This window comes from Osmerus mordax, chromosome 20 (assembly GCF_038355195.1).
Source record: "Osmerus mordax isolate fOsmMor3 chromosome 20, fOsmMor3.pri, whole genome shotgun sequence".
NCBI lineage: Eukaryota > Metazoa > Chordata > Actinopteri > Osmeriformes > Osmeridae > Osmerus > Osmerus mordax.
The window spans coordinates 11725322-11751868 of NC_090069.1; the positions used below are offsets into that span (position 1 = coordinate 11725322).

The 26547-nt window shown below is 40.6% G+C and overlaps 1 protein-coding gene across 5 annotated transcripts in view; it reads right to left on the bottom strand.

The window, feature by feature from the left end:
• Window positions 1-26547, bottom strand: part of znf618 (zinc finger protein 618) — a 90783-nt gene that overhangs the window by 52383 nt on the left and 11853 nt on the right. For all 5 annotated transcript variants that reach the window (XM_067258342.1, XM_067258341.1, XM_067258343.1 and 2 more), the window contains exon 2: window positions 14-288. In XM_067258342.1, the coding sequence (XP_067114443.1) occupies window positions 14-269 (256 nt within the window). In that variant the 5' untranslated portion in view covers window positions 270-288. The remainder of the gene's footprint in view (window positions 1-13; window positions 289-26547) is intronic.

Consider the following 26547-nt stretch of genomic DNA (forward strand, 5'->3'; position numbering starts at 1 on the left):
GGTGTGTGTATACCTTGTGTCTGGGAATTGCGCGAACCTCCACCTCCTCCTCCCCCACTACCACCAATAACCACACAGATTTCCGCAGGTTTGGAGTCACCAGCGTTTCCATTGCTGATTGCTGCGGTTCCTGGCTCCTTCTTCACTGTGATGTGGGCTTTGTTTTTGGCAGTGGTGTTTCTCGTTGCAGTAGGCGAGGAGCAGCCAGAACCTCCAACATCGTTGTCTACATGCTCCTGTCCAACTTTGGGCAACTCTGGCACACTCATTACTCGAGCGTTACTCAAGCTGAAAAATTCAAAGGGGGAGAAATTCAATTTAGTGTTGGCTGTATTTGACTTAAAGAGATTGATTCGATTAACGTTCTGCATAAGGTTTTATATTGACTATTAGTGTGCTTGCGATGAGCAAAGCTTACTATTGTTATTGATAGTATTCTTATTATTATTCTCGCTTATCTCCCTAAAGTGCCTAATAACTCAAGATCCCTTTGGTTAATTGGGCACATTGAAACTACAGGCCACCAGTGACTCCCACACCACAAATGGCCCACATTTGCCCAGAGGTGACGCTACAGGCCACACCCAAAGTCTACGTGATTTTCCCTCCACCCTATAAGTACAAAATATGTGAAAATTGGTATGGATGCCTTATTTCTCATGGGGAATAAAAACCCTCAAGGACCCATCAAAAAAAATCTTCTCATGAACCATTGGTCCAATTTACTTTAATTATGATACAATATGTGCAGAATACATGTCTTCCTATAGGGTTATAAGACATAAGGAATAAAAGATAAAATGGCTGAAAGGTGTGCATTTATGTAAATGTACACATGGTCTCAATATTTAGGTGTCCAGAAATCACATTCCATTTTGACCAGTGGTTTTAAAACTGACTCTGTAGTTGCATGCAAAATGTCACCTTATGTGATACATGTGAAATAATTACTGAATTATGAGAGGTGTAAACATGACCCAAATTTAGGGCTGCACGATTATGGCCAAAATGATAATCACAATTATTTTAATCATATACATTTGGTCATTTAGTCATTGAGCAAACACTATTATCCAGAGCGACTTAAGGCAAGTAGGGTGAAGTGAGTTTCCCAAGGACACAATGGTTATGGCAGATCAGAGTGGCTCTGGGCAGATCCAATAGTTTTAAACTTCAACAGAGTACCCGCCTTCAAGGAAGTTAACGCTTGTCAATGGAGCGATCCCAGACCCTCTGTACAAATGAAATGTACGAGGGTCTGGTTAGGACCAGGCTAAATGATAACTGCTTTCACATACATATTGTGCAACATTCCTGCTAATGTACACAATGTTTCCTTTAAGATTTTTTGTACAGCCCTATTTCTGATACCGTAGCGGCAGAAATGTTGCTGTGGCAAGCCACCACGCCAAAATCGACATATAGGAAACACTGGTACAAATATGTGCATCAAAATAAAATAGGTCCTATTATTCACCAAAATTCAGTGCATCTCCTTAAAGAAAATGTAGCAAAACTTCAACAGGGCACTATTTTCCATTTTCCATTGTGTAAATATATTTTAAGAAGCAAAAAAAAAACACTTTGATATGGAGCGTTCTATGAACAGAATGACATTTAAATATTGCTCGATCACGCGAATTTGATCTTGGGAAGCCGTGAGAGGGTCCGTGGGAGGGTCCGTGAGTGATTAATCAACTGCATGGGTAATGTCATCTACACTCGTTTCTAACTTTTGTGGCGCCACACATCGTCCGCGAAAGTCAACCAAGGCGGTAAAAATGTGACTGTGAACTAGGGCTGGGCGATATGACGATATATCTGGCTTGACGATAGAAAAACGTCTATTGTTTCATTTCATGCTTATATCACAGTTATCGTTTAATATTGTCAAATCCAATTAGTTACGGCATTACTTACAAACATACAAGGCGCAGTGAAAGGGAGTGATTGATGGCTAATATTAACCTATATAAAATATGCATTAAAGCCACAAGAACCTTGGTTTGAAATAGTGAAAATATATATATATATATAATATAAACGTTTTGCATCTCATTAATCATCCACAAAAATCGGAGTGAAAATAAACATTCAAAACAATTAGAAAAGCTAGTTCAAAACCAGCAAATTTTTCTGTTTAGACCATTTCTCAATACTGTGTAGGTGTGGCTGATTCTGTTTTGATTGACATCTCGACAGTTCCGCCTATGTCACAATATCTCTCATAGCAACAGTCATGCACAGCAATGGCGTAAACAAATCAGCTTAGTCCAACCCTATAATATTAGGTAGTGTTTGACTTGCAGTGCCGACAGCGCCGACAGCCGGCTGACTTGAAGCAGTGATTGCCGGTTAGACTTTTTGTCCAACTTGAGATGGCGCAGAGGCTAGGTCAATGTGACGCCTTCCATCAAAGAACCGTGAGATTGATTTGAGAACTGCCGGCTGGACAGCCAAGCACATTTTCTCGAGAGCATAGAGTCTGATGATGACACAGCAATTGGCCAGACTCACACACGACAACCATCACGTGTTGCGTGTTTATTCTGACACCTTCAGTTTCGCTAATGCTCAAATCCGGAACAAACGGTACAATTTAATTAAATATTTGCCTTTATTGACAGATATGAATACTATTGTTTAAGAAAGTGTTTTAGTCCGCTTCTTCACTAAACGAAAGACTAAGTTTAGTTGAGTTCTGGTTGTGTTAGCGCATGTATGAGCGCATTGTGTCTTGCTGAGTGTACTTCATGACATGTCATCTTAACTGTAAGTATCCAGACTTTGTTTCATTTATCGTGTTTAGCTAACTTAGTCTCACGGGTAGAGCTTAAGGGGATAACAGCTAAATAGGTAAATAGTAGCTAGCTAGTGAGTTTCGGGGTACTTGCCGTAGCAAGACTCGGCTTTGTTGGCTTAATTAGGGTCGTTGTCAGCTGTGCCTTAGCATATTTAAGGCAGCTAGTACTGCAGTGGCAGCCTCGGCGCACGAAGACTTGGTTGATCAAAGACAGGGAGTCCCCCTGCGGGAGTCCACTGAGGATGGCCGACGAGGCCGGACCACCTCTTCTGATAAGTATCACCTTATTTGTATTCTAATCCACCAAGAACATATTCATAGCTAGCATGTGTTTCTTCAGCATTCCCGTTCATTACACCACTCGCAGCCGTAGATATGTCACAAAGTATATACGGTCCACTTCTAATCTTAGTTACCTATCCAGATCTTCTCCACCTGCCCTCTTTCTTTCTATAGTGCTCTGGAACTGCCAGTCTGCTGTGAACAAAGCATACTTCATCCCGGCGTTTGCATCCCATGCTTCTCTTCATGCCCTTGCGCTGACAGAGACATGGATCCGCCCAGAGAACACTGCAACTCCAGCTGCTCTCTCCGTCAACCACTCGTTCTCTCACTCACCCCGCTCAAACGGGCGAGGTGGTGGGACAGGTTTGCTTCTTTCCCCGCATATTAAATACACATCCAACCCACTCTCTGACACTGCCAAATCATTTAAACACCATTATGTGATGCTAACTGATCCTATCAAAGCATTCTTAGTTGTCCTCTATCGCCCACCAGGGGCCTCATGTATAAAAGATTGCGCAGCTTTCATACCAGAAGATGGCGCACGGCCAAAACTTTAAAAGTATCTACTCACAGAAATATTCACATGCATTACGCCAGGTACTTCGCACCTTTCCATTATAAATCACAATCAACGTGAAAATGACCGCACGTGAACGAGCCACTGACCCCGCCTTGCCTCCTCCCATAAATGAATATGCAGATGGACTATAAATGCGCTCCTGAGGTCATTTCTTTGTCTGAATTAAAATGTCTAAACACGCAAAAAAGAACAATTTCACAGACTGTGACATCGAGGTTCTAACAACAGAGGTGGACGCGAGAAAATGTGTCCTGTTTGGCGGCCTGTCATCAGTTATTAGCAACAAAAGAAAGTCGGCGGAGTAAACTGTCAGGCGCATGCGCCCTTTCTTTTTTTTTTACCTGTAGCACTTTGAGATTTAGCTAAATATAAAGTGCATTACAAATACAATTATTATTATTATTAAAGGGCCGTAAATGCTGTGGGGTCGGAGAACCGGACCAAAGCAGAAATTAAGAAGAAATGGTCCGATGTAAAACTCGAAATTAAGAAACGAGTAGTGGCACATGACGCAACACAATGACTCTTATTGAGGGACTTGTTGCTCTTGTTGGTTAGTTGTAACTGATTTAACTTCTTGTACTCGCTGTGAATTATATTATTGTTGCTTGTTTTTTCTACAGGTACACTCTTGCACTTTTTGAGGTTCATGTTGTTTAATTGTAACTTGTTAAACCACATGCTCTTATGGTTCTTCCCATTGGCACTTACTTGCTTTTCACAATGTATGCTTCATGTTTTGGCTACCCGCATTGTTTTGGGGTTATCTCGTTGTTATGATCAGTGACCTATGCACTTTTGTAAAGCTCTCTCTTGGAAGTCACTTTGGATAAAAGCGTCTGCTAAATAAATAAATGTAAATGCATAGCCTCCACACTGTGCCGGGCGCACAAATTGTTTTGTGAAATAAATTATAATGGTTCGGAAATTAAATTAGTTTGGGCTTGTGACTTCATGACCAAGGACAAAATGTGGGTCCTGAGGTTAGACCAGTTGAGAACCACTGATGTATGACATATTGTTTCACAAAAGTAGAGCTGTCCCCACTCAGTCGACTAGTTGATTGTTTGGTCGATATGCTCTTGGTCGACTAAGATTTTTTTTAGTCGAGCTGCCGGTGTTACCGTTTTCCCTTTCGTTAACCTGCATTTAGTTTTTTGCACACGGCACCTGAGCACAATTGTAGCTGTTACCCTAAACTCTACCATACTTTGCAGGGTTTTTCCTGGGTCAAAATGGGTCTTCGGTGCTCCAAAAAAAAAAAAAAAAAAAAAAAAAAAAAAAAAAAAAATATATATATATATATATATATATATATATATATATATATGTATATATATATATATATATATATATATATGTATATACACTACTGTTCAAAAGTTTGGGGTCACTCAATGTCCTTATTTTTCAAAGAAAAGCACTGTTTTTTTCAATGAAGATAACGTTAACTTAATCAGAAATACACTATACATTGTTAATGTGTTAAATGACTATTCTAGGTGGAAACGTCTGGTTTTAAATGGTGTATAGAGGCCCATTTCCAGCAACTATTACTGCATGTGTTCGAATGGTACATTGTGTTTGCTAATTGCCTTAGAAGACTAATGGATGATTAGAAGGATTAGAATTAGAATGCCAAAGGTCTGCAAAGTTGTAATTGCTGCAAATGGAGCATTATTTGACGAAAGCAAAGTTTGAAGAACAAAATTTATATTTCAAATAAAAATAATTATTTCTAATAATAATAATTAACCTTGTAAATGTCTTGACTATATTTTCTATTCATTTTGAAAGTTATTTGCTAAATAAAAGTGTGAGCTTTCATGGAAAACACGAAATTGTCTGGGTGACCCCAAACTTTTGAACGGTAGTGTATATATTGTTTTTTTTCTTCTTTTTTTCTAATCAATGTATTTATTGCCAGGTGTTTGGCATTCTGTAGCAAATAATAACAATAAACCCACTTTTCATTAATTAAAACTACTTCAGCATAATAATGCACCTAAAATACAAACCTGAGCAAGGGCAGCAATCGCTATCGAATCAACAGACGTGAAATTTAGCAAGAAGCTGAAAGTTAGCCATAGAGGAAACATTGCACTATATATTATCATTCCAGGTTAAGAATACCAATGAAGGCTGCGTTGGAAATCGTAAATCAAACTTTTGTCAGCATTTTGAGTGGAAATTTAATTTGCATTTGTACAGGTGTATTCGTGCACGTCGGGCTGGCCCTCGCAGCGGAACGACAGTTTAGTGGCCACTCTGTCCATTTGCGCATCTCACAGTTGCGTATTGATCAGACAAGAACACACCCTTATCAACTCAATTACTATTGATCAAAACAGAACGAAGGTTTGGCTGTAGCCTACTTGAAACATACTATTGAGAACATATTTGCTGACATGCCATCTCGTCGTTTTCTTTTCTTCATCGCAGGCTTTTTTTGCCTTTGGCGCTCGGGATTTGTCATTGGCGCTCGGGAAAACGGCTTTGGCGTGCGCCAAAATTTTCTTTATGCAGGAAAAATCCTGCTTTGTCTACAATTGGTGTTATCAATCCTTTTGGCAAAATGGCAAAGAAATCTGTTGTATGGAGGCATTTTATCAAAGTACCGGGTGACACAAAACATGTTGAATGAACACTCTGCCAACAACGGTTTATAAACTTCGACGTCGAATATGATGTAGCCTAGCACTAGGAACTCGTAAGTTGGGCATCAGATCATTATTTTACAGTGTGCATATAGGCCCAGGATTTGTATGCTTCAGGAACGAAGTTTTAGGCTATGTCTGCTTATGCTGTGCTTCTGTAGTAAGTAAGTAAGACTTTATTTATATAGCACATTTCATACAAGAATTGAAGCTCAAGGTGCTTTACATAAAATCAATAAAAACAATAATACAAGTGATAAAAGTAATAATTAAAATAGCAAATTATAAAAACAATAATATAACTAATAAAAGTTGTAAAACCCTTCTGAGATAAAATTAATTAAATGCTTCGGTAAAAAGGTATGTTTTAAGCTGTCTTTTAAAAATGTCTAGCGTATTTGCTTCCCTAATATTTATGGGTAATTTGTTCCATAGTTTTGGGGCGTAATTGACAAAGGCCAAATCACCAATCTTCTTATGACTGCTTCTGGTGACCTCTAATAGGCCTGCATTTGATGATCGCAGTGTTCTAGCTGGTGTGTAGTTTATAAGGGAGTTAGCAATGTAGCTAGGTCCTTGTCCGTGTAGAGCTTTGTATGTGAGGAAAAGGACCTTAAAGTCAATTCTGAAAGTAACGGGGAGCCAGTATAAAGTAGCTAGGACAGGACTAATGTGTTCTCTAATTTTAGTTTTGGTTAATAATCTAGCTGCAGAATTTTGAATGAGCTGTAGTCTTTCCGTGGTTTTCTTGGGAAGACCAGTGAAAAGTGCGTTACTGTAGTCCAGCCGGCTGGATATAAAAGCATGGATTAACTTCTCTGCATCATTTTGGTTTATGAATGGTCGTACCTTTGCTATATTCCTCACGTGAAAGAAAGCTGTTTTGGTCACTTAATGTGAGAGATGAAATTCAAATCTGAGTCCAGGATTACACAGAGACTCGTCAGCTCTGGTTTAAGACAGGAGGTTAAGCCTCCTAGATTCTTAGTAAGCATCTCTCTTTTGGATTTGGGGCCACATAGTAGGACGGTTTTGTCTTCATTTAATTTAAGAAAGTTATCATTCATCCATTTGTTTATTGCCAACAGGCAGTTGTTAATGGAATTGATGGCCGTTGCATCTTTGGGTTCAGTGGATATATATAGTTGTGTGTCATCCGCATAGCTATGGAAATCTATGTTATGTTCTCTGATTATGTCGCAGAGTGGTGACATATAAAGAGAAAAAAGTAATGGACCTAAGCAGCTTCTTTGAGCAACCCCGTAGCAGTTCTCATGTTTCTTGGACCTATGGTCTCCTAAACTAACATAAAACTTCCTTCCTGTGATATATGATTTCATCCAGTTCAATACACTATCCGTGAACCCAATAAGCTTTTCCAGTCTATTGATTAGGATGTCGTGATCAATGGTATCAAATGCTTCACTGAGATCTAACAGGATAAGGATAGAGACTTTATTTGCATCAGAGTTTACTCTGAGGTCGCTAATTATTTTGGTGAGAGCAGTTTCAGTACTGTGATATTTCCTGAAACCTGACTGCGAGACTTCCAGGATGTTATTTTCTTCAAGAAAAGAATTTAATTGGACTAAAACTATATTTTCCAGTACTTTACTAATAAATGGAAGGTTTGATATTGGTCTGTAATTTGCAAGTAGACTGTTATCCAATTTGGGTTTCTTTAATAGGGGCTTTACAACAGCTGTTTTGAAGGCATCTGGGAAGACGCCAGTTCTAAGGGATGTGTTTATAATCTCTAGCACCGGACCTGAGACACTATCAAACACTCGCTTAAAGAATGTTGTGGGTATAGGATCAATATCTGAGGTTGTGGAGTTAGATTCGCTGACAATTTTGGAAAGTTCACTAAGTGTGATACAGGTAAATGTGCTCATGGTTATGTTGCAGAATCTACTGATGTCAGTTTTGACCCCACTATTAATAATACTAGCTCTGATAAAAGTTATTTTGTTCTTGAAGAACAAAGCAAGCTCTTCACATTTAACTGCTGAGGATGGAGGTGGAGCAGGGACAGTGTTTAGCAGCTGGTCAATGGTGGAGAAAAGAACTCTGGAATTTCTGGCATTTTCTGTAATAATGTTGGAGAAATATTCTCTCCTTGCTAGACGGATGGTTTTGTTATAGGTGGTTAGTGTATCTTTGTAGATATTGTAGTGGATAGTGATCTTTGTTTTCCTCCATTTTCTCTCTGCTGCACGGCATTTTCTTTTCGTTTCACTAACATTTTAATTTCTCAGCCATGGGGAGGTTCTGCTTGTGCACTTCTTTTTGGTTTTCAGTGGTGCAACAGAGTCTAACACAGATAATAGTGCTTCATTGAGGTTCTCTACCATTTCATTCAGAGAGCAATCATGGTTAATCGGCTCATATAGAGCAAATTGTTCAGAAAATGTCATCATAGCTGTATCGTCTAAATATCTTCTATGGACTAAGAATTCTTTTTTGGTATTTGTTAGGATAATTTCCACATTAAAAAGTATATAATGATGGTCTGAGAGGGGTAGACCAGTTATTGAAATATTATTGATATTTAGTCCAGTTGTTATCACTAGATCTAGTGTGTTTCCGTGCCGGTGTATTGGGTCTGTTATGTGTTGAGTTAGATTGAAACTGTCAAGGAGATTTAAGAGCTCAATAGTTCTTGGGTCTGATTTTTTATTTACTTGGATATTTAAGTCTCCGTTTAAAACTACTTTGTCATATCTAGTGACACATAGTGATAATAATTCAGAGAATTCTTGTATGAATATTGGCGAGTTCTTGGGTGGCCGATATATAATAACAAAAAGTATTGATTCGATTTTGAGCTCTATAGCAAGATATTCATATGATGTGAATTCACCTAGATCAGTGATTTTGAACAACAGTTTAGAGGAGAAAATAGCTGCGACTCCTCCACCCTTTTTTGATGTCCTAGAAACTTGGTGAAAGCTGTAATCGGGCGGACACGCATCTATCAAAGTTGCTGTTGCCGTGTCATTGTTTAGCCAGGTTTCTGTTAGACAGATGCAGTCTAAGTTGTTTTCTTTGACCAGATCATTAACTAGAAATGTTTTGTTATTTAGTGATCTAACATTTAGAAGGGCCAGTTTCATCTGTGGGGTATTAACAGATAAAACATGGGTAGATAAATCTGTTGGAAGAATATGGATAGTTCTGTGACTTCTAACACTAGTTTCAGGTTTGTAACCAGGCATTTTACCATGCCATTGTCTGTTTGTGATGATGACCGGTATGTCCAATGAAATAGCATGGTGGCTGTCCTAGCGTAGCTTTTCTTTGGGAAAGTTTATGTCACTGAGCTGTTCCATCACAAGGGAATTCATCTGGGGGGTGCAGACCTGTGCATGGCCCATGTCCTTGCATGAGGCTGTTTGAATGTTCTGTTCTGTTCCATGGGAAGTTGTTTGGGATGCGTCAGTCAGCTTAGACACAACAGGGATAGGGAGAGTAACTTGATTTGTGGTCAGGAGCACGTGATTGATGTTTGCTGTTAGTAGTCGAGTTCCTCTACGGTTTGGGTGGAGTCCGTCAGCTTGAAAACGGTTTGCACAGTTCCAGAACACATTGAAGTTATCGATAAATCTCAGTTTGTGTGTCAGACAGACAGATGCCAACCATGTGTTGAAGGATAGTAGTCGACTGAAGGCTTCTTTTCCTCTGCGAAAGCATGCAATCGGTCCACTGATGAATACATCTTGATATCTGTTGTGTGTTCAGTAGCTGGGTGAAATGTTTTTTAAGTATCTCAGTGCCAGTTTTCTTGTGTAGGATATCAAACAAGCCAGTGTGGATGATAATCTTAGGGTTGTTTGGTTTATTGTTGAGGATTGTTTGTACCTCTGACGACAGTTCCTCGACAGATGTGTTGCTAAGACAAATATGCCAGTCTTTGCCAGTTTAACATGTGCTGTCATGGCATCTCCAATCAAGATAGTGGCCATATGTGGTGTTGTGTTTGCATTTCTAACGTGTGCCTTATCAGTAGCTGCGGAGCCAGTTCTTATCTTATTTGGGTTAGCAATGATAGGACCTTGTGCTAGACCAAGGTTAGCCACTGCGTTAGTGCTAGCAGTAGATTCTATAGTGCTAGCAGTGTTAGCTCCTCTAAGTGTTGATGGGCTGTGGGTAGTCTTGGCATACCTTGGATCTTGATAATCCTGTGATATTGTTGTCTGATTAGGCTTGATAGGGGGTCGAACAGCGCCCCGAGTGGTCCGAGAGGAGCTTGGAGTGAAATGGGGGACTCCCGGTCGCAGCAGACGATGATGTGTTGGATTTGCATGTGTGTAGTAGCTACCATCATGGTGTGTCGGCGATCTGGGCCCTTCATGTTTGTTAGCTGCGTGGCTAGCACTCCTGTGCCTCTTCGCCTTGGATTCCACACACAAGGGAGAGAAAGTTCCCAGTGGTTCTAAACTGTTTCTGAGTGTGACAGGAGGAGAGGTGATGCGGGAAGAGTTTCTGCCTCGCTTTTTTTGCTGTTTATCCTTGGTGACAGTCCTATCTCCGATGAAGGTAGAAGCGGCGCTAGGCCTCTTTGGTTTAGCGCCGAGAGCAGGCCATGACTCATCCGGTCCAACGGCCGGTGGAGAGAAAGCTGGTTCCAAGGGTGGCTCATTGGCAGGTAGCTTAGCCTCCGGGCTAGGTAGCATGGAATCTATAAAGTCTTCGGTCTCTCTGAGATCTAAGAGGGTTCTGACTCTTAGCTCCAGTTCGACTATCCTCCGAGTAAGTTGTTTGCAGTCATTACAAGCCATAGTTCTACAGGGAACAAGCTTTAGCTTGCTTGCCTGTGGTCAGTCTTGGAGGGCAGCCCAAAAATACTTCTGTTCTCCTTGGGCTTCAGTCCTCTCAGGTTGTTCCTTTTTGTGGTTGTAGTCGATCCACTTTGCCCCTGTCCGAAGTATTTGATTTTGAGTAATATCTTCAAAAACTATCCAAATGATTGAAACTTTCAGAGCATTTCTCCGTGAATAACTAGACAATACGATAGAAGCCAAGCAGGGAAGCAAGCAGGGAAGGTCAGGGGGAGGAGAGGGAAAGAAAATGCGACTGCCTTCGCTGAGAGCGTGAGAGAAATAGTAGTGTGATGTCCTTTCCTGACGTTTCTGACAGTGGATAGTTAGTTAGCTACTATTAGCTTCACTTTTCATCACAAAAACATAAATTATAGCCAAACGGTATAACGGATTGTTTGCGCGGACACAAGCAGCGCAATCGTGACCAAGACGAAAATGTTGACACCGACATTGTCTATGTAGTGCAAATATTTTAGGATGAGTTAGGGTGGTAAAATAATTAAAAATAATAATACAAATATATATGAGAGAATATAGGTTTGTGCCTTGCCATGGCAGTCACACCCAATAACCTCACTGTTTATTTGGATTCTTATTAAAATCGACCATAAGATATCAACGTCAGTCGTAGCATGTACTTAACCCTTGTGTTATCTTCTGGTCATTCTGACCCATCAGTCATTGTGACCCACCGTCGTATTGCCACAACTTTACTGCATACAAAAACAAAGTGAAGCATTTTCTTTTAACCGTTGGGCTGTCCAGACCCCCCACATTGCAAAGGTTAAAAGAAAATTATTTTTATTTGTTTTTGTATTGGGTAATAATTGGCTAAACACAACGATGGTTCGTTATGAATCTTTGGGTCATGTGACCCGAAGGCAGCACAAGGGTTAACTTAACTTTCTTTGCCGAGCTAGAACAACGAAGGAGCCAGATATTCAAGTTTACAGTTTATGAGGGAAGCTAGTTCAGGCAGGGCAATCGGGCAGCGCACGTCATCCGCTCACTACCACACGTGTTAGCCAGCACAAGCCATTGGGCCACGTCTGATAAGACGACCTCTAAAGGCCGCGCGGATACGCATACACTCACCCCGGTTGTTGTATGGTATCAATAATGCTCAAATCTAATACGTGATTGTCTTGACTGAACATTAATCCGACACAATACCTAAGCAGTCATACTAAAAACATGAAGCAAAAACAACAACGTATATGTGGTGAGTCTGAGTCGTATGTGGAACATATGTTCCATCTAGAATAGGCTTATATTACTAAAAACCAAGTGAACGGAATACTAGTATACAGTGATAGAATTGATTTTGATTGAGTTCGCATCATGTATTTGATTCTTAATCTTTTACCCCATTCTACACGTTTTCTGACTACTGCAATGCCTTAGCTCACACGCTCGTGACCAGATATTGCAAAGTATGACGTATGAAGCTAGTTGCAAGCATGCAAGAGTTTCGGAGCTAGGAACAAGGCGAGACACTGTTTTGCGCAAGACCAGACAAGTCGGCCTGGAAAGATGGCGCGGTCCATTTCGCGCTCTCGCTTGCCTCACAGCGCACTTTTCATAGAAATGAATGGGGACGCCATCTTGAAAGGGCAGGCTTGCTGTGTCTACTGTATACAAGTCTATGCATTTATCGAGAATGCATCTGATATCCCACAAGTCATACTCATAGCGAGATGCCAGGAGAGCTGTGAACTGCGTTTTTACTTTTCTTATTTCAGGTAAACGGTACCTGTAAGTCAGCATCTGAATAAAACTGACGAGAAATGGGCAGTGTAGTAGCTAAATATTTGCTTATGTTATTCAAGAAACGGCTCATTTGTAAATTTACTCTACGGTAACCCAGCCCCCCCGCCACCAACGTAAACAGTGCTACGTTTTTCTGGTTCAGAGCCGGTTCTTTGGCTGTCAAAATGTAAAGAACTGGTTTGAGGTTAGACACCTGCTCCAAACCAGCACTGAAACTGTCTTGGTGGAAAATTATTATGAATTATGCAACAACCCCAAAATAATGTAATAATGAACCAGTATATGACTCATTCTAAGAGCTCGCCAAGGCAATCAATTCACAGTATGCTGGTCAACTATAGGGTGGCAAAAGAGATTTTTTTTAGTTGGAACCTTTAAATTGGAATTAATGGGAACATGGGAATTTATCGTAATAAACTGGAAATTTGCAGAATTGCAGGTTAGCATATAAAATGGAACGTAAATGTAGTTGGGGGCATCTAGCAGCATAATTTTGGTTAAAACCCAGTTTTAATTTTATGCTAATCTTGATGAATTTCTACCCTACGCATTCAACAATCACATGCACACAGCACATTACTCACTGCAAGGCAATTGAGGCCACACCCCCTGAATGCACTGTGCATTCCTCCACCACAGACAATTTCTAGAATCCTGCACACTACAGCAGAACTATTGAAGCCATACTACTGCATTTGAGCCCAAGTTCCAGCTCCATATTAACAAAAAGGTCCAAGGTGGATTGCTGGTAACAGACATTTTAGGATTGTTTGTGATTTGGTCTTAGTGACTTAGGACTCTTGACTACCCCTACCTTTTCACAGATTTAGTTGCTGGTTTTAGTGCTAAAACGCTTTGTGAAATACTCTTAAAACAAAATTTAGGAGTTTTAAATTTGGAGGGTTAGGGTTGGAGAGTATTTTACAGCATATCAGAAGGTTGCAAGTCCAAATTCCCCATGCTGTATGTCGCTTTGCATAAAAGCGTCTTGCTAAATGAATACATTCTTACATTAGTGCTTAATACTCTGGTATAAAACAAATATGACTGGTGATAAAGAAATGTTTCTTAATAACAGGCAGAAGAGGAAGATCGTCTTAAATTTTTTGGGGGGGATTGTACGACAATGTAGAGATGGCTTTCATGCAAGCACTATGTTGTAGTTATAGCTTACCGTAAAACTTCAAATAATAGCCGAGTCCCAAATAGACGCCTGTCTCTTTTAAACGCCTGGTGTGACAACAGATTTGGGTAAATAAAAGCTGGTCTCAAATAGAGGCCTGGCCTGTTTATTTATTTTTTTCGTGTCAGGTTGTATTTGATCTTTTAACCTGTTTTTCGTCCGGGCCCGCCCGCGGGACCGAAACACTGCCCCCTACTCCCCCTGTTACTACGCACTAAATGTTAATAAATATATTTTTTAGACTACTACACATGTTATACATCATTGGAAAGCTACGATTCTTGTGCTTGTAGATATGTAAACCATTTCAAGATCGAGTCACAACAACAAGTTTAGTCAACGTCTTTGTCCAGTCACCACTTTGGTGTTGTTTACAAAGCCAAACGTCTCTACTTACCCTCAAAGGTTCTGTGTCGTCCAGGTATGCAAACAACACATCAAAACTTGATCTGCGTACATTCCCAAGGGTTCAAAGTATCTAACCATGTAAAGTAATTCGTCCAAATACAATGTTTTACGTTCATGAATAGCCATTATCCTTTGTTTCATTATGCAAGTTAGCCGACGGAAGAAACAACTTGTTCACATAAAAGTGTTCTTTTCTCCGGTTAGCAACGGAGTATTTACGATATGAAGGCATCAAAATGTCCGTTGAACCCTCCCCTTTTGATTGACACCTTGTTTGACCCAATAGGAGCTTCCATGCCCTGTTGACAGCCCTCTAAAGCCAACTAGGTCTGTGCGTCCTGGCCAGTGAAGAGCTGGAGGTGAGCGTGTGTGAGTGGATCCACAGCATGCGGGCAAAGCATCTCAGAGTCTCACGTAAAATGATCAGGGCCAAGGCAAAAGAAGTGTATGCAACAGTGAGTGATGGCATACTGCGAGCGCTGGCTGGCTGGACAAATTCCTGAAGCCCAACGACTTTTCAGTCAGAAGACGCACAACTGTAGCCCAGAAAGACGGCAAGCACTTCACTGAGAAACTGGTGAATTTTGTAACATATACAACGCGGATTATTAAGTCAAAGAAAATACAGCCGAAAAACATTACAGCCATGGACGAAACAGCGGTGTGGTTTGATATGGTGGGCTCTACAACGGTGGATGCAAGAGGTGCGCGCAGTGTCCCACTGAAAACCACAGGTCATGAGAAGAGCCACTTAACTGTGGTGTTGGCTGCGAAAGCAGACGGGACCAAAATGAAATTGTACGTTGTCTTCAAAGGGGGGATCAAGGAGGTGAAAGCAATGCAAAATATCAGTGGGGTGGTGGTGACCACGTCCAAAAATGGATGGATGAACGAGGAGCTGACTGCAGACTGGCTTCAGAGAGTGGTGGGAAAGCTTAACTTCGCCCCTCGTCTCCTAGCCTGGGATTCATATCGCTGTCATATCAGCGCAGCGACCAAAGCTGAGCTCAAAAGGGGCTACAACATAACCACGGCTGTGATACCCGGTGGCTGTACAAAGTACATACAGGCCCCTGACGTCGTATGGAACCAACCGTTCAAAGCCAGCCTGCACGAGTCCTATGACAACTGGATGGCAGGAGATGTGGACAAGGAGTACACCGCTGGACGAAATATGAGGGCCCCAGCTCGCCGCTTGTTGGTGTCCTGGGTACTTCAAGCGTGGGAAAAGCTAGATACGGAGCGGCTGAAAAATCCCTTTAAGGTATGCTTGTGCGCAGCACGCGCTGTGTGTGTGTGTGTGTGTGTGTGTGTGTGTGTGTGTGTGTGTGTGTGTGTGTGTGTGTGTGTGTGTGTGTGTGTGTGTGTGTGTGTGTGTGTGTGTGTGTGAGGGAGAAAGAGGAGATAATGTATTTCATTAACTTAGGGATGTTATCCTTAGGTATGTGGCCTGACAGTAGCTTCTGATGGAAGCGAGGATCACCTTATCCATTGTTTCAAAGAGGGAGAACCGTGCGCATCTGGGCGGGAGCTGTTACTGCAAGCAAGGCAGGCAGAGTTAGCGGAGGCTGGAGAGGGAGAAGTGGAGGAGAGCGACGTGGAGGAGGAATTTGCCAATGAACTTGTCATTGAGGATCGTGGGGATGATGATAGTGATGAATAGAGTAATTTTCTATCACATGATTGCAGTTGTTTTACAGGGTAGCATTCTTTCTTGTTGATGTGTTTCGGGCAACAAGTTCATATATGATGGATTTTAGCAGTAGATATTGTTCTGCCCATTGCTGTCACATCGTTTCTTTTTTATGCTGCCAATACCGGTAATCTAAGACATTTCTTACATTAAATGATTTTTAAACATACCGGTATTCGTTTAGCAGTAATTTATATTGTTCTGCCTATTGCTGTCACATCGTTTCGTTTTTTGTGTTTTTTTATGCTGCCAATAGCCAAAGACAATTCTTACATTAAATGATTTGTTAAACACATTCAAATTAATTATAAATATTAATTAAATACGAATAATACGAATTAAAAAAAAATAATATAATGTGGTAACCTCCTATTGTCAATTAAAGGCCTGTCTCTTATAGACGCCTGTCTCAAATACAAGCCGGTGCATTTCGGCGATTTGGGTAAATAGAAGCCCGGGCTATTATTTGAAGTTTTACGGTACTAAAATTGTATAAAAACTAGAGCATAGTGCCCATGATAAAATTGGTGGCACACACAGATATCTGGAATTATACATAGTGCAGTGCCTGTGATGCAGCTGGTGATTACAGTTCTTCTCAGGGGTTTTGGTACCTATAATTCTCAGATCACAATAGAAATTCTCTGTCATCTCTGAAGTACTTGTTCAACCTCCACATCTATTCTAGTCAAATTGCCAATGCTATGATAGCCTACATTCCTGCATATGATTATGTATCCTTCCATTGTCTGCTGTTTCCTACATTATAAATTGCTTATGTTATGTTGATCAAAATGTACTATATTGGTTCTCTGTTAAATTGTCTTACCACCACAAACATTTAAACATTTAGTTCATAACAGAAGTCATTACTTGAGCCAGTTGCCACAATAGTTGAGCCAGTTGTCACAATTGTAGGCCCAATTCACCATACAGCGCTTGTACATCTGCAATGTGCTGGCAGTTTTGACATCAGTAAACACATTCATTTATGTAGCCATGTAAATCAGAGTATAAGCCGCACTGGAGTACAAGCCAGACTTCATAAGCAAACAATGTTACCATTGCGTGGCCCAATGATGACAAATGATCATTTGCACATTCATTCTCTGGCTGTGGACAGCTTGGATAGCGATCTAACTAGACAACATTCCCAATCAGGGTGAACACTCAAATTATCTAAACTATAGACCACAGCATTACACATATCAAAACAGAACGACCACAACAATAGAACTCCAAACAATGCTTATTTAACTAAGCTAATGCCCTTAACTTAGTAGCTTTTCAGCTTGCCCCAGGGCATTCTGGGTACCAAGAGCAATGCAAGAGAATAGGCGATCTTACAGCATTGTGTAACACACTTCGGTTGTGGATAGTATGTCCAGAAATAAATCCAAGTCACTCATTTAGTGGCAGAATCCATTGTTATGTCTACAAAATTATTGAGATATATTATAAACTTAGCTAGCTTGCAAATCCTGAGGATAGCCTACTGTAGCAGACCTTTCTATGTGACAACGGACAAGGGTGTTTTGTCCCTCGGGAGTTGCCGTAGGCTTGATGCTGAAAGCATTACGTGAAATCAGTGAGGGCTGTTCGAATGGCGATGTCAAGAAGAGCAGTGGTAAAATACAAGTTATGAAAAGAGACCCCGTCCGTGTCTTATTGTCCACACTATCATATACAATTATATCTCAAACGAACTTACAAAGAGCTTGGTTAGACTACCAAAGTTGAATTAGTAATGTTGTTAGCGATGCTAGCGTTATTTTGCTAGCTAGCCTAGCCTATAACATTTCACTGGGTTTGCAGCTGTTTGATTAACTGAAATGATTATGAAATTTTATGTTCTACTAGCCATTTGCTTACTTTAGCAAGTCACTGTATTTCAAAGCCCTGATAGTGTAACTGAGAAAACAGTAAATAATTACTCTTTCAAGTAATAAGCCCCCGTTCAAGTGTTGAGCATAAAATTATCTGCACGGTCAGTGAGATCTTGAGAAGCCACTTTTTTGTTCTAAAACCGGACTATAAGCCGCTTCAAAATATAAGCCGCACAAGCACAAGAAAACTGTAAAATCGGAGTACAAGCCGCGGCTTATTTTCCGTAAAATACGGTAGTTCAATCGCAGCATACTACTTAGGCAGTTTTGACATCAGTAAACACATTCATTTATGTAACCAAATTCACTGTTCTATACTGAAAGTATATCCACTTTATATTGACGTTCTGTTAGCTATCCAGGCCCTTTGAAAGCAGCTGAAATCGGTTGTAGAAGCGAAATTAGCTAATTTTCTTCTAAATAGTGAAACATAATTTCACTATTTTTATTACTAAAATTAGTTTAATTTGATTGCAAGTACCTTTGTCTATGTAGTCCAAATATTGAGGGATCCTTAGGGGTGGGAAAATAATAATAATAAATATATGAGAGAGAACAATGGTTGTGCTCGCCGAAGGCTTGAGCCTAATTGTTATCCGATTCATCGAAAAAAGAATCGACAGATTAATTGATTATTAAAATAATCGTTGGTGCAGCCCTACTTCCAACAAGAGACTCCAAAAGAAAATATAGCTGCAAACAGCAATTTGGGTTCCTCCAAAACATTGTAAACAGTGGTACAATTGACATGGGCAATGTTACAAAGTGTCAAAGACACAAAGACAGTTGTTTGTCTATCGAAGCATGTAGCAAGTACTTACGCAAAAGTATACATTTCGTTTTAAATGTAAAAATCGATAGCCAAACAACTATCCTGGTCCATGTAACTCTGTCATTATTATGAAATTGATTGTTTCGGTTGGAAGAAAAGAAGAAAAATGAGTGTTAACAATTCAGAGAGTCATGTAATTGCACCAATTACTCTTTATTTTAATCAGGGACATTACAATGAAATAATCTTAGACATGATGTTCAGTGTTGTGCATGAACGCATTCAAAAGAGCGTTCATTGAACACGTAAATTTTTATGAGAACGATGAACTGAACGAAACTTAATGACAAATAATGAATTTGAACGGTGAACACGTTCATATATTATCTGAGGTCTAGCTAAAACGTTACGGAATGTTTTCCTCCTGAGGAGAGACGCTGTCTAAATCAAATTCTTGCAACATGTCGTTGCTCAGTGCCTGTAAAATTTTCGCTATGTAGCCTTACCGAAACCAACTAATTCGACTTCGCACAACGTTACCCATGATTCATCGCACACACATGTAGACCAAAAAAGCTACATATTCATAGTTTTCACGTGACGTCACGTTCCAAGGGGCACGCTCCCTTGGAGGGCAAAAAATACTTTTCGCTGCCCGCCACACATTATAAAGTTATACATTTTCTTTGAGTCTGTTGCTTTTGTGTTGCCAAAATGTTGGATAGTTGTTGCTCTATCGGATTCAGTAATCGAAGAGGAGACAAGCCTGGGCTGTGTTTCTTTAGAATTTTGTCCGATAAACAATACCCAGAGAGGAGGAGATTGTGGATTTGTGCCAATAAACCTGACATTACCTCTGTCTCAGGGTAGGGCAAACAATGCCAGCCGTTCATATATACACATATTTGCAGCTACTCCAGCTCAAGTAAAGTTGAACACAAGAATATACAGGTATATTAATTATGGTATTTTCTTTATGTAATCGGTTTGACATTGTTTGTTGTGTATCGAGGAAACCAACTGAAATGGTCGTAGTGAGTTAAAGTTAGCTAGTTAGTTAAATAGTTTGGTTGTTAGGTTGTTACTTTCCGTTTGAATAGTTAGCAGCTGTTTAAGAGAGGAGTTAACTAGTTTACAGTAATGATATTTACATTTATTCATTTAGCAGATGCTTTTATCCAAAGCGACTTCCAAGAGAGAGCTTTACAAAGTGCATAGGTCACTGACAAGATAGCCCCAAAAACTAGGGACGGGAATCGGCAGGATACGATACTATCACGATACTTTGTGATAGTATCGATTCAATATGTATCGTGATTCTGTGGGTATTGCGATTCTGTAAGTATTGTGATTCGATATTACGATTTATTTTGGTTATTTTTTTAACACTGGACCATGGAAAACAGTTGAATCATACCTTCAAATAAAACACAGTCAAATTCACTTAGAGCTTAAAGTTTTAATTCCTAAATATAAACATTAACTTAATGACTGCCGGGCAGCCAATAGAAAAAAATTATAAAAATGTGCCCTATTATTTTATAGCCCCAGTAAACTGCACACAAACTTAGGCTACTTTTAAACAATAAATAAAAGGTAAATTAAATATAACAAATAAAAGTTTACTGAAAATATAAACAACCAAAACAAACTAGGCTATGCAAAGCTAGTGCTTTGGTATGTTCAGATTCTTGTGCAAAAACAAGAGCTGCTCAACATGCTCTGGGGTGAGGTTGCTCCTCTGGGCAGTAACGAGTGTGATGGGCTGTTACTGTTACATATGACTCAGTGGCCCTCGACGTCCACGCAACGCACGTCAGAGTAACTCTTGGGAAAGGCTGTGTCCGAAAAGAAACGTCTTGATTAGGGATGGGTATCGAGAACCGGTTCTTGTTTAGAACCGGTTCCCAGTGAATCGATTCATTGGAATCGTTAGCAAAATTCCTTAACGATTCTGTTAACGATTCTCTGTGCCGTTGCGCATGCGCAAACTTTTATAGTTTATTCAGACAGACTGCAGCAAACATGGCAACTAGGAGGAAGCGTTCTAAAGTTTGGTTGTATTTCACACGACAAAATGACAACAACGCCACTTGTAACGTGTGTAAAAAGTCTATTTCGTTGAAGGGAGGAAATACTACAAATATGAAGAAGCATTTGAACACACAGCATGGAATGAAGTTACTGGAACGTCATTTGTTCGATGCATGCAGCAGCGCAGCTAACGTTCGCGCTTCATCTCTAACTATCTAAGGTAGAGCTAAACTGCTCAAAAGTGATCACAACCACTTGTTACTGTGTGAAGCAATTTGCCTTTATTGTATGTAGTCGATCTAGTTATCTTCTGTCCCGTCGTTTGAAGCATACATTTTAGCTCCAGCATTCGTCGCTATTCACGTTAATTAATGGAGGGCGTGTTTTATCAGCAAACGTTCGCATTGTCATGTTAACCCATTATTAAACTGAGCATATCGATTTTTAATCCATTAATAAACTTTGCATTTTAATTGTTTAACACAATGGCCGATGTTTGACACTGTCATATTATATGATTTGACCTTGGCTGAAAATGGAAGATTCTATAGCTAAGCTAGCGTAGCTAATAGAAGTGTAGAAGAAGAGCAAGGGAAAATTTTAAATGTGTATGTGTACATACTGTATATGATGTGCAGCATTATAGAAAATTATATAAAAGAAAATGAATGTAAATAAACCCGTTTGTGCTCTTTTTCCCCCCCCCTTGCCCAAAAGGAATCGATAAGTGAATCGATAAGGAATCGGAATTGTTAAAATCTTATCAATACTCATCCCTACTTATCATCCAGATCAGAAGTACGAAATGCCATAATGACAGAGTTACACGGACCAGGATAGTTGTTTGGCTATCGATTTTTACGTTTAACACGAAATGCATACTTTTGCAGAAGTTCTTGCTACATGCTTCGATAGCCAAACAACTGTCCTGGTGAACGTTACTCTGTTATTATTGCATTTCGTACTTCTGTAGATCACTTTCTTATTTACTGTTAGTTACTGTGCTTCCAATCAGCGACGAAAGTGTTGTACCTACCCTTTCCGTTTTGAGTTAATTTAATTTTGTTTCCCATTTGGGGGAGCGTGTCTTTGTATTCGGGGGGAGGTGAGCAAGTCATCCTATTTGGGGGGAGTGTTTTAATTTGGGGGATATATGCGTATTAGTGGGTGTGTTTTGCATTTCAGGGCCACCGTAATTATGCCACTCACCCTACTATTCCAAATAAGGTTCAATTTGTCATAAAAAAATTCTGATCCATCACCAGCTTATTGATTTTCTCAAGTTTACACATCGCTAATTTAGTCATTTTTTTACACGTAAAAAGGTGAAACTTTCCAGATTAGTAAATGTCATGCCATCTTCAGTTTCAAAACCATTGGTTGAAAGGACATTTCTTTTCTGGATACATGAATATTGAGACTTTATTTACATAAAGGCATACCATTCACTCATTTTGTATTTCATTTCTTATTCCTTATCGCCCTATAGATAGACATGTATCCTACACATAATAGACCATGAATCAAGTCAATTGGAGCTATGGTTCAAGAGAATATTTTTGAAGATGTAATTTGTTTTGACTGTACAACACACAAGATGGCAGACTTTATGGGTTCTTGAGGCTTTTTTGTTCCCCATGAGAAATAAGGCATGTGCACCAAGGATCAGCAATTCAGGACCAATGGGGTGGAAATGCCATCACTTTGTCCTATGGGGCCAACCATGCACCAATGTGGGCCATTCTTGGCCATTTTTGATCCAACATGGTGCCACGAATGGCTGTCTCGGTCGGTCGGTGCGCTGTTTGTTTTTGTTTTGTTCGTAAATTCAGTGTTATACCAGGTTACCTAGAGTTATCTAACCAGGGACGAACTCCTCAACATCAGTGAAACCACTCCAATGGATTTTCTTCCCAGTTTTCTGCTTCCTTTAGTAGAATTAGCTGACATTATCGTCAAAGCCACTCTTGGCTTTGCCCTCGTAGCGAAGCATCATAGGAGAGGCAAACTTGCCAGTGGTCTGGTGAGACTTCGTCGCCATGTAGTTTGTACACCACTACCAGGGATATTTCTCTCCAACATGCTTTCGCTGAGAAACAAAGTGGACGAACTTCAGCTGCTGGTGGTGAAAAATAGAGACTTTCACTCATCTTCTGTTTTGTGCTTCATGGAGACATGGCTGTGTGAACTGATCCCAGACTCTGCATTACAACTGGCAGGTTTTAAACTGCTGAGAGCAAATCTTGACACAGTACTTTACGGCTAAATGAAATTGTATTTGTTGTAAATGTTGTATTTCTTTTTACACCAACAGTGGCTGGTGTGAAGATATGACAGTGATTCTGCAGCACTGTTCTCCTGATCTGGAATATTTTTTTATAAACTGCAAACCTCTTTACTCGCCTCGCTAGTTCGCGTCACTCATCCATCTACATGCTACCCACAGGCCATTGTCAAGGTGGCCCAACACGCGCTCGCCGACCAGATACTGAGTGTGGAGCGAGCACATCCGGATTCCCTGGTTATCGTACTTGGCGACTTTAACAAAGATAATCTCAGCCACGAACTCCCCAAATACAGACAATTCATCAAATGCCCCACCAGAGAAGGGAAAACTGGATCACTGCTACTCTCGTCAGTAGAGCCTACCATGCAGTCCCTCGAGCAGCACTGGGCCACTCTGACCATGCCATGGTCCACCTGATTCCTGCATACAGGCAGAAACTAAAGCTCTGTAAACCTGCTGTGAGGACATCAAAACAGTGGACTAGTGAGGCTTTGGAGGATCTGCAGGCGTGCTTGGACTGGGACATGTTCACGACTGCTACCAATAGTCTGGATGAGCTCACAGAGACTGTGACGTTATACAGCTTCTGTGCAGACTGCTGTATACCAACACGCACCAGGGTGAGCTACAACAACGACAAACCCTGGTTTACAGCTAAACGCCGATGGCTTAGGTTGGACGAGGAAGCATTCAGGAGTGGGGACGGATCCAGATTCAAGGGTTCGAAGAACAGGTTTAGCAAGGCGGTGAGAAAGGCTAAATGACTGTACTCTGAGAGACTAAGACACCAGCTTTCTCAGCTAACGACTCTGCTTCTCTCTGGAGAGGGCTCAGGCAGATCACCAATTACAAGCCCAGAGCCCCCCACTCCATCAACGACTCTCGCCTGGTTAACGATCTGAACGAGTTCTACTGTTGGACCGTCCTGACCCACACCTACCCACCCCAGAGTCCCCCTCCTCCCCACCACAGAGACGACTCTCTCCATTTAGGAGGGAGAAGTTAACAGACTTTTCAAGAGGCAGACCCCCGCAAAGCAGCTGGGCCGGACTCTGTCTTTCCAGCCACCCTGAAGCACTGTGCTGACCAGCTGTCCCCGGTGTTCACCAACATCTTTAACACCTCCCTGGAGACATGCCATGTGCCAGCCTGTCTCAAGTCCTCCACCATCATCCCGGTGCCCAAAAAGCCAAGGCCAACAGGACTTAATGACTACAGACCCATTGCCCTGACCTCTGTGGTAATTAAGTGTTTTGAGCGCCTGTTGCTGGCAAGCTGATAACCTGGTGACCTGGTGCAGCCAGAACAACTTGGAGCTCAATGCTCTTACGACAGTGGAGATGGTTATGGACTTCAGGAAGAACCCAGCCCCACTCAGCCCCGTCACCCTGTGCGACTCCCCAGTCAACACTCTGGAGTCCTTCCGCTTCCTGGGCCCTATCCTCTCCCATAGGCCGTAAGGTGAACCCTGTTATCGTTTCAACCCGCTCCACAGTCTGGCATCTACACAATCTTTAGCTCATAAAAAAGAACGAGTCGTGCTTAGCTACCAAAAAAAAGTTTGTCGCTGAAATTCCGGTCGATTATCGTTGCGTCTATGTTTTATGCAGAACTAGTTTCTTCAGAGCGTAATAGGATTTTGGTGGCACCGTTCGACACGTGATCATTCTACACCAATAAGGTAGCTGATTTTTGTCAACATGGATGGATACGTTTGGCAAATAGAGGATGGGACCTTGCACGTAACAGAAATTCGGCCCCTGACAGTGTTTTGCATGTGATACACTGCGGCTGCAAAAGTGCGTGTGAGACAGGCAGATGTTCATGTTTTTCTGCAGGACTGTGTTGCACAGACTTATATCGTTGTTGTAATTGTGCCAACACAAAATAAACTGAGGAACTGGAAGATACACAAGATGTCCTGACACTGACAGTGAGGACTGAGTGTCATTAATCTGTTATTCCTTATTCTGTTTTGTACAGTTTTATATATCATATTTCATATTTTTCATAACGATTGTTTTTATGGTTGATCAGTGTCTTCATTTGTGGAAGAATGAATGAATGTTACAACAACGACATAAGTCTGTAAGTACTCTCAAGATAAGCACCCATTAGATCCCTGAAATCTTCTGGCACTGAACTCTTTACAGTTAAAAAAGCCAGGACAAAGAGATATGGAGAGGCTGATTTTTTGCTTTCCATTCCTTTGGAATACGTTACAAGAGAACCTAAGAAAGGCTAAAACTGTAGAAACCTTTAGGCGAAATCTTCAGACATACCTCTTAAATCTCGTCCATTATTCTTTTTGATATTGTAGCAACAAAAAAGCGGCATACATAGGGACGTCGTAGTCTGCAATATCTCTGTTCACCATTCTGCTCAGTGACATCTAAAAGCCAACAGCATGGATAGATACTTTGTGGTCTGTACTGTCTCTTTACTATTGCTGCTGAGTGGCTTTGCAAGCCAGTAGCATCTCCAGTTAGCTCTTTACCTCTGCTGCATAATTAGCTTTACAAGCTTGATGTTAAATGTCTTGTTTTCTAGAATTCTGTATGTGTCCTGTGGTATTAATATAGGCAATATAGGTAATATTGGCCCTTTTAGGCAAGTATATAGGCCTCTCGTTAATCCAATATTTTCCAGTAGCTTACTTTTCAATGCTAAATTAGTTTAGTAACGTATATACTCTTAATGCACATATCGCCTACCATTCATTGTAAAAATAATTCTCCAGGAGAGTGCTCGATCGTCTAATTTCAGAGAGGTCAGGGAATCATTTTTACGGTTCTCTTATATTGGCCAAAAATGGGTTCTCTGGTTCTGTGCTTCCCTCTGGAAAATAAGTGTCAAACGTAAGTGTTTGTATTTTCTTTGTTTTACCTGGTAAACCATGAATACATGGCTTTGGAAGGTGCGATATCCCATCCACCTTCTAATGATAGATTGCGTATGAATCAATGGATTTGGTCCCTCAAGTTCCCTTGTTGTTTGTCTGTTGTTCTTATTTATTGTTGTTTTGCCCTATTTGATGATTTTGTACAGCACTTTGGTCGGCATTGGCTGTTTTTAAATGTGCTCTATAAAAAAAAATTACTTGACTTGACTCAAGTTCCCTTCAACATATAGTCTACACAATTCAAGTTACCGTCAACATTCCAAGCATTTCAAAGCTTACACAGTTCTTTCACCACCCCAAGAATAGGCCTACATTTCCTTTTGCTTTCTAAGATGTTGTACAATACTCACTTGACTCATTTATACCTCTTGATATTTCAGAGATGCATTTATTTCTTATCCGCTTTAAAAAACATAGGCTACTTCATTTTGCCAATACATTATTGTTGCTGCTAATGTCAT